The 7975-nt window shown below is 63.2% G+C and overlaps 2 protein-coding genes across 2 annotated transcripts; one reads left to right on the top strand and one right to left on the bottom strand.

Moving 5' to 3' along the window:
- Positions 1 to 113: 113 nt before the first annotated feature.
- Positions 114 to 4682, top strand: MNEG_11629 (Protein NLRC3; the record flags this gene model as incomplete). The annotated part of the gene is made up of 10 exons (XM_014039900.1): positions 114 to 254; positions 715 to 818; positions 1225 to 1399; positions 1810 to 2019; positions 2341 to 2514; positions 2884 to 3075; positions 3385 to 3472; positions 3777 to 3889; positions 4213 to 4305; positions 4578 to 4682. 10 exons carry the CDS (start codon positions 114 to 116, stop codon positions 4680 to 4682), a joined length of 1395 nt encoding a protein of 464 aa, XP_013895354.1.
- Positions 4683 to 6134: 1452 nt separating this feature from the next.
- MNEG_11628 (hypothetical protein) lies at positions 6135 to 7750 on the bottom strand (the record flags this gene model as incomplete). Its single annotated transcript, XM_014039899.1, has 5 exons — positions 6135 to 6245; positions 6519 to 6677; positions 7012 to 7105; positions 7475 to 7552; positions 7707 to 7750. The coding sequence occupies 5 exons, from the start codon at positions 7748 to 7750 to the stop codon at positions 6135 to 6137; spliced, it is 486 nt and encodes a 161-aa protein (XP_013895353.1).
- Between the last annotated feature and the right edge of the window lie 225 nt (positions 7751 to 7975).

The following is a 7975-nucleotide window of genomic DNA, read 5'->3' as shown; positions in this document are numbered from 1 at the left end:
TATATATATATATATATGCACGCGTGCGCGCACGTTTGCCCGCCTCCCCCCTCCACACGCACACACACCGATCCCCGTCTCAAACCTCAAACCGAAAACCCCTCTTTTCAAGGATGATGGAGAGCATGACCCAGCTGATGTTCAAGGGCTACGAGGAGGCCCGGGTGGCCCTCACCACGCTGCTTTTCACCGTGCCCTGCTGCATCCTCATAGGCGTTGAGTACGGCGTGTTCGACAACGGCGAGCTCGTGCAGGTGAGCCGCCGCAGCTCGGGACAGCGACGCCGCGTCAAGAGAGGGCGCTCGATTCGCACCGCAGCACCCCTAGCTATCCTGCCTGCCCGCCCTACGGCGCCCCCTGGCTACCCTGCCTGCCTTTGCGTCTGATGCGCCGTCTGGTGCCAAGCTGGTGGAGAATTAAGCCAGTATGCAACGCTGTGATTTGCGTGGTGGCGACACACCAGTTGATCTGCTCTTCAATCGCCAGAACCCGGAAGCACGGGGCTTCACCGCTGCTCCATCGGGCACAACCCCTCCCCTCCAGCTTCTCGCACCCATGCGCCCCTCCTGTCCATGCCCCTGACCCTGGAATCCCTCCAAACCTCTCTCCATTTGATACCCGCTGTAAACTTATCCTGTCGGTGTTCATCCCAAACCCTTCAATGTTATCCCAAAACCCTCATAATTATCCAAACCCCCTCTTTCTTTACTGCAGCAATTCCAGGACGTGCGGGACCTCAATCTCCTGACGGACTACCGGGACCAGCTCTGGGCCGCGGTCTGCTTCAGCGTGATCAACAGCATCGAGAAGATCCTCAGGTGGGGGCCCCGCACAGGCGTTTGGGGCAGGGCGGCACCACACTTCGAGGCGGGGACCGTCCCCGCGAGTCGGCGTGGTGGGCGCGGGCAGCCACGTGGGGCTCTACGAGGGCCCCGAGCTGCACGGCCAGCCCTCATGGGCCCTGGACCCCTGGATCTCTGGCCAGTGCTACAAAAAGCCGCACCTTCTATGTGCCAGGGGCCCTTGTACGTTGTCAGCAAGTACATCTTAGCTCTGCATTTGAAACATCTTCTGTGACTGCTACTGTGGAATGAATGGGAGGGGGGGGGGTTGATTTCCAATTTCAAATTTTCCACTTTTGTTTTTCCACTTTTGTTCTCCACCTTTGTTACTCCACTTCTGTTTCTCCATTTTCTTGCTTCCTATGCCCCCCCCTCTCCCCAGGTTTTCCCTCGTGGACCCCTGGCTGCATGAGAAGGGGGACGGCTTCCCCATCCTGTACGTCCGCTCCCACGCCGCGCGCCTGCCTGGCGGCCTGGTGCGGGACTGGCTGTTCCGCTGCAAGGAGATGCTCGAGAAGACAGAGGGGCGCCTGGTGCTCAAGGCGCGCGAGATCTCAGTTTGATGGGTCGCGTTTTCTGGGGAAGGGGAGTGGGGGTCGAGCGAGGTGGTTGTGGCAGGCGCGTGGGCGTGGCGGTAAGGCCTGGCGGGAAGTGATCGCTGAGCTTGTTGGGCCGTTTTGTTGTGGGGCTGGGGCTGGGCTTGCGGGAGGTGAGTGGGTGCAGCGCAGAGGCCACAACGTGCACGTAGGCCTAGAGCATGTAGCCGTTGCTGCCCTGCCCCAGCGACTTTCCACCATCCTCCTTCTCACCCACCCACCCAGGCAACCTCGGACAAAACTCCCGGTCCACCCGACCTTATACCAAACACACTGCAACCCATCCCATCGTACCTTATCTGGCCACGACCCATCCCTCAACCCCCACCCCAACCCCACCCTCACTCCCCAATCTCCCCACCCCCCCCTAGGACCTGTACGGTCACTATGTGCAGCAGGTCAAGGAGCGCGCCTACGGCCTGTCAGACCCCCACCGCGCCATACTGCTGCGCAAGGCTATGCACTACTTCAACACGCGCCGCCTGCACCTGGAGCGCCGCAAGCCGGGCGCCGTCGGGCTGGGAGCGCTGCCGGGGGCGGCAAGGGCGGCGGCTGCGGTGCTGTCCAAGCCGATGATCACGGTGCGCGTGTTTGCTTGTTAGGGCGTGTACACGCGCGCACGCGCGTGTGTGTGCATGTGTGTGTTTGCGTGACAATCACATTGTGTGTTTGATCGGGTGTCGACAGAGAGAATACATTGTGGGAAAGCACAGTCCCTACACAGTCCCCATCACCTCTTTGTCGCTTTGAAGCGGCCCGGTCAAGCCCTTCGTGTGCGCCCGCCTCCCGCGGCACTACAAGCACAATCCAATCACCCTGGCGTGCCTCAAGCCCCTCAAACGCCTGCCCCTTCAAACCCATCCCATCCCGTCGCTGGCTCGCCTACCCGACCCCTCCCGCAGCACCTGATCGCGGACGGCCTGGCGCCAGGTCAGCAGCTGTCCAAGATGCTGGCGGACATCCTGCTGGACAGCAGCGGCCTGGTAACCTTGGACCTGTCTAAGAACAACATGGACGACGCGGCTGTGGCGGGGGTGATGGACGCGCTGCGCATCAACGAGGACATGCAGATACAGGTAAGGTCTCCGAGGCTAGGAGGTCACGTGGGTTGTTGATTTTTTTTCTACTGGTGGCGGGCTTTGGTGTCCATGATTTTCTGGTGGTTTTGTTGTTTGTTTACCTGTCGGGTAGAGGTTGCTGTTGCTTGGCGGGTGTCGGATAACTGTGGCCCGGTGGCGCTCGGGGGTATGAGGGGCGTGGCTGCATCTGCACGGCGGGGCCTGGTGGGTGCCCCCGGCATGGCCGGTGTGCGCAACATCGACCTGGCAGCTGACGGACTCCTCCTTGCCCTGCATCCCTGCACTCCCCACGCGTCAGCCCCACTGCTGAACCCCCTCGACCCCGACCCACACAGCCCCAACCCCCTCTCCACCCTGTTCCCACAGTTCCTGGACCTCTCAGGCAACTCCATCAGCGCCCAGGGCTGCGCCGCGGTGGCCGAGACCCTGGGTTCCAACAGCAGCGTCTACGCGCTCAACCTGGCCGGCTGCCCCTGCCGCGACGAGGGGGCGATCGCGATCGCGGAGGCTCTGAAGAGCAACATAGGGCTGTTCCGCCTCGACCTCACCGGCTGCCACGTGGGTGACCTCCGAGGCTTGAAACAGTGGCTGCTTTGCGGGCCGCACGCCCGCGTCCAGGGCTGCCGCGCTCAACAAAATACAAGCGGGAATTGCGGTGGGGGATCCGCACTTGCGGGGCCGACCCAAGTTGCAGCAAGAGGAGGTGCCCCGTAAAAGCTGAGGATCCGCCGTCCTGCTCAGCATCACGCACTGTGCCTCCCTGCTCACCAGGCACATGCATGTTGATCACACGCCTACCCCTCCCCCTTCATCGATTTTTCGCGCCATCCATCGATTCTCTGCCCCCACTTCGTCACCTTCGCACAGATCGGCCCCGAGGGCGCCATCGCGCTGGCGACGGCGCTCAAACAGAATTCTGTCCTCACGGTGCTCAGCCTCAGGGGGACACTCATAGGTGAGCGGGGCGCGGCATGAATGGGGCGGGCGATGCGGCAGGGTCCGATGGTCCTGGGAGCAGGTGCTGGCCGGCAGTACTTCGGGCTCGGTCAGCGGCGCAGCAACGTCACTTGTATGGCCTGTGAGTCGGCATCAGGTTCAATCTAATCAAGCACTCATTCAAGCCCGCGGAACTCCCCAGATCACAAGCACCATCCCAATGACACAAACTTGTGACGTCACGGCCACCTACTCCCCCACTCCCCCACACACACGCACAACGGATGGAACCGACCCCGGACCCCCCCCCCTCCACACCCCAGGCAACCAGGGCGTGGACGCCATGTGCCGTGCGCTGCGCGCGAACAGCTTCCTTAAAGACCTGGACCTCAGCCACCTGGCGGTGGACGACAAGGCCGCAAACTGCATCGCGCAGGTGCGCCCTCCTTCCCTTGTTTTGGCCAGGGCACGCCCTTGGTATTTACCACCGTCCTCAGGCTCGGTACATGAGTTTATCGCGTTTGTCCTGCTTTGATGCAGCTGCAGGCATGCGGTTCCGAAATTCGCAGCTGTTTCGATCGCCCGGTGTCATGAGGGTGGAGATCTTGACTGCGGTCAAAGTTGTCGTCTTCCTGCTCACCCTCAGTTGGGCTGCATTGATTGAGTTGCAACGGCAGTGACGTGCCCAACCAAACTGAATCCGCCAGCCAACAATCGCGCCCGCTGTGCAATTTCCCAATGCCTCTCCAATTTTCTCAGATGCTGGCGGTGAACAAGGGCGTCGAGCGGCTGGTGCTGACCCACACCAACATCACGGACCAGGGGGCGCAGCTCATCTGCAACGCGCTGCAGGTGCGGCGCGGCAGGGCGATGCGCGTCGCAACCAGGGCCGCTGTGCCTTGCTGGGGGCCAACGCCGTGCGCAGCCCAATCTTGTCAATCATCCCTTCGTTCCTGTCCCCACTTACAGCTGTTCCATGATGGCCACAGCGCCCTGCACAAAAGACTCCACCTTGCCCCCTTCCCCAGAAGCAACAGCACCACTGGCGAATCTCTCAAGCTGTTCTTTGACAAAACCTCATCCCCATCCTGCTTACCCCCCCCCTTCCCGCCACAACCCATCAGACCAACGGCACCCTGCAGTCCATAGACGTGAGCGGCAACGCCTCGATGGACAAGTCGTGGCAGAAGCTGCTCAACCACGTGGCCAAGGGGAAGCCCAGGAGCTGAGGCGGCCGCACGCCGTGACGTCGTCGTGACGTCATCGTGGCGGACCTGAGCCAGCGCCATCGGGCGCGTCCACACGCAAAGCCTTTCCCCAGCGCGTCGCAAGCCCTGGGGCCGCCAGCCCTCCTTTTTTGAGGCGGGCTGTTCTGTGTACATAGCAGTGCAGGGGGGGTGGGGCCGTGTCGAGATCTTCAAGAACTGACGCATCCTTTATCGTTTTTCGAGGCCTGTGGCGTGTTGGGGCTTTGGCACAGCCCTACATTGGCAGGGAGCTTTTGTGCACCGGCACGTCTGCACCTGCTGGGGCTTTGGTTTCAAAGACGTTTCATGGATTACCTTGTCGTGATGAAACACACAAAACAATGGGCCCAAGGGCAGCCGTGCAAGGCTGCTGCCCGTGAGCCGAGAGACGCGCCGCCGCCCACCAGCCGCGCCTCGCCGCGCGTGCGCCCCGCCCCCGCGTGCCGCCACGCGCTGCGACATGCGCGGGGGCCGAGGGGCGGGGCGCCGCCTGCCTGTAAGGGATTGCGAGAGAGAGAGGGACAGCTACTCGACGTGCATGAGGGTGATGGGCGAGGGCAGCAAGGGAGGGGTGCATGACAAGGCACTGGGGGATGGATCACACCTGCGTGCGCTTCCTTGCTGCACAACATCGTTCTCGACCGCAGAATTTGCCGTTGCGTGATCAGGGGGAGGGAGTGGCCGTTACAGAGGCGGGCGGGGCACGCAGGAAGAATGGCCGCCGCCTGCAGCGGTTGACCGGCGTTGACCGGACGTTGACTGAGGGATGGTGGGCGCCAGCCAGCCTGGGCGCCTCTGGCGCACTATCAAGTTCAACAGGGCACTAGAAACAGCATCGCACGAAGCAATTGCGAAAAAGGGAGAGCAGGGGGGATGACCAAGGGCGACAGCAATGCGCCTGTGCAAGCGCGAGCAGCAACAGCCGACGCGGCCCCACGCGGGGCGGCGCGCGAGGGATGCACGGCGAGCAGGGTCAAGCGGGGATGAAGCGACCTCAAACGTCAGCGCACGCGCAGCTGCAAGTGCAGACAGCGCGGCACAGAGGCTCATGCCCCAAGCAAGGCAGTGCGAGGTATGGAGGATGCGCCGCGGCGCAGAAAAGTAGAGGGTAAGGGAAAGAAGGGGTGCAGGGGGAGCGAGCGAAGGGAGCAGTCCCGAAGCAAGACGCAGCGTGAAGCGCAGCAGGCGAGCGCGCGGGCCGAAACGGGCCAAAAACTGCCATCGGGGCCGACAACGGGCCGCGGCGGGCGCCGGGCGGGGGAAGCACGAGCGGAGCGCCCGCACCCCCCCCGCGCGGCAGCCCTTGTGACAAGGCACTGTGCCAGGCGCTAGAATTGGACCTCAGCTGACAGCCACGCCATCATTCAACCCCCTAGAAAATGGTGGCAGACGAGCGGCACCGGGCCGCGCCTCGCGCGCACTGCACGCGGCCGTTCACTCGTCGCCGCCGCCGCTGCCGAGCTGCGCCAGCTGCTCCGCGAAGGCCGAAGGCTTGAGCACTGCTGTGGAGGCCAGCAGCACGTCGCGGCCCAGGGCCTTGGAGGCCTGGGGACGGAGGGGGTGGTGCGGAGAGTGGGGGTCGCGTGTTTGACTGTGTTTGACTGTGCGTGTGGGATTAAATTTGTGTGTATGTGCACGCGTGTGTGCATGTGTGCATGTGTGTGTGTGTGTGTGTGTGTGTGTGTGTATGTGTGATTATGTGTATGGTTGTGTGGAATCGCCGCAGCCCTCCCTTTCTTTGCCGGCCAGCCTGTCCGGCCCCAACTCCCCCGCCTCCACAGCCACATAACAGGTATGCCAACCGCCCCACCGCCCCACCTGGTGCGCCGCCCGCATCTCGCTGCGCGTGACCCCGCCGATCACGAACACTACCAGCCGCCGCCCGCCGCCCACCGCAGCGCCGCCGGCGCCGCCGTAGCCGAGCAGGGCGCTGGGGCCGCTGGCGGCCTCAGGGCCGGCCGCTGAGCTGGCGGAGCCCTGTGTGGATGTGCGTGTGTATCCGAGTATGTATGTATTTTTGTGTGTGTTTGCGTGTGTGTGTGTGTGTGTGTGATTGCATGTCACTCTCGACAAGGAAAAGGTTGAGGGACAGAGTGCGAGTGTGCGTCTGTACGCGCACGTGCGTCAGTGTATGGCTTCGACAGAGACAGTGAGACAGAGTGTGCGCGCGTGTGTCAAAGAAACAAAAGTGAAAATGCATGAGTGCCACGTGCTGATGCGTATGACAGCTTCCACACCCTCTCGCGGTTGTCTGCTACATTCCATCCTCCGCGCCACCACAACCCCCTCCGCACCCCCCCGCCCGCCCCACCTTGCGCGCCCAGTTGAGGGTGGACCTGTTGGTGCGCGCGCTGGCCACCCGCACAGCCTCGCTGGTGGCGAAGTCGTCCGCGTCCCCGGGGGCCCTGGCGGGTCGTCGCGCCGGTGGGGGTTGGGGGGCGGGGGGGTGTGACGATTCATGACGTCAGCGATCGCAATCGACCGCAGGCGGTTGGTTCCAGAAGCTCGGAGGGTCCAGGCACGCAGGGATGCGCCACCCAAGTCGGCGCTTCCGTCAAGCAGAAGGGGTCGCGCATGGGGCTTTTGCGAAGCAGCCGCCTGCTTGCATCCCTCGCGCACGAATCCCCGATCACACGGCAGACAGTGGAAGATGTAGCCGGCGCAGCCGCCCAAGCGACGCGCCGATGGCAGCGTTGGAACCGGGGCTGGCCGCGGTGCCAACCGCGCCCACATTCATGCCCTCCCGCCCCCCTTCCCCCCCCACACACACACACCTGAGGAAGGGGTACGCATCCTGCGCCAGCTTGCCCCCGGCGGCGTCCTCAATCAGGTCCAGCAGCAGCGGGTCAAACCTGCGGGTCAACGCACGGTCAAACGTCGGTCAACATGCTGCGCAACAGCAAAACGTTGCGCAGGATTCGATGGCAGCAGACCCCGGTCAAAGTTGGTCAATGACCCCGGAGGGTCATCGCTTTGCCTCTTGCCCCTGCTTGAAACCTAGCCTACCAAATTATTACAAGCGTTGCAAGGGCCGTTGAAGAAGCCGCCATCCAATCTGCCCTGGACCCTAGCAGACCCCCCCCTCTCCCCCCCTCCCTTCGCCCAGCCAGCCAGGCCTGCTTGGGGGCCGCGCATCCCACCTGGCCAGCGCGTAGTTGCTCTCCTCGCGCCCCTCCCTCTTTTTGTAGGCGCCCTTCTTCTTCTTGGAGCGCAGACCAAACGTCAGGCCCTTGGACTGGGGGGGCGGGGTTCAGAATTTTAGGGAAGCGTGGGGT

The sequence above is a fragment of the Monoraphidium neglectum genome, assembly GCF_000611645.1.
Source record: "Monoraphidium neglectum strain SAG 48.87 unplaced genomic scaffold scaffold02835, whole genome shotgun sequence".
NCBI lineage: Eukaryota > Viridiplantae > Chlorophyta > Chlorophyceae > Sphaeropleales > Selenastraceae > Monoraphidium > Monoraphidium neglectum.
This window is presented reverse-complemented; position numbering and strand designations above follow the sequence as displayed.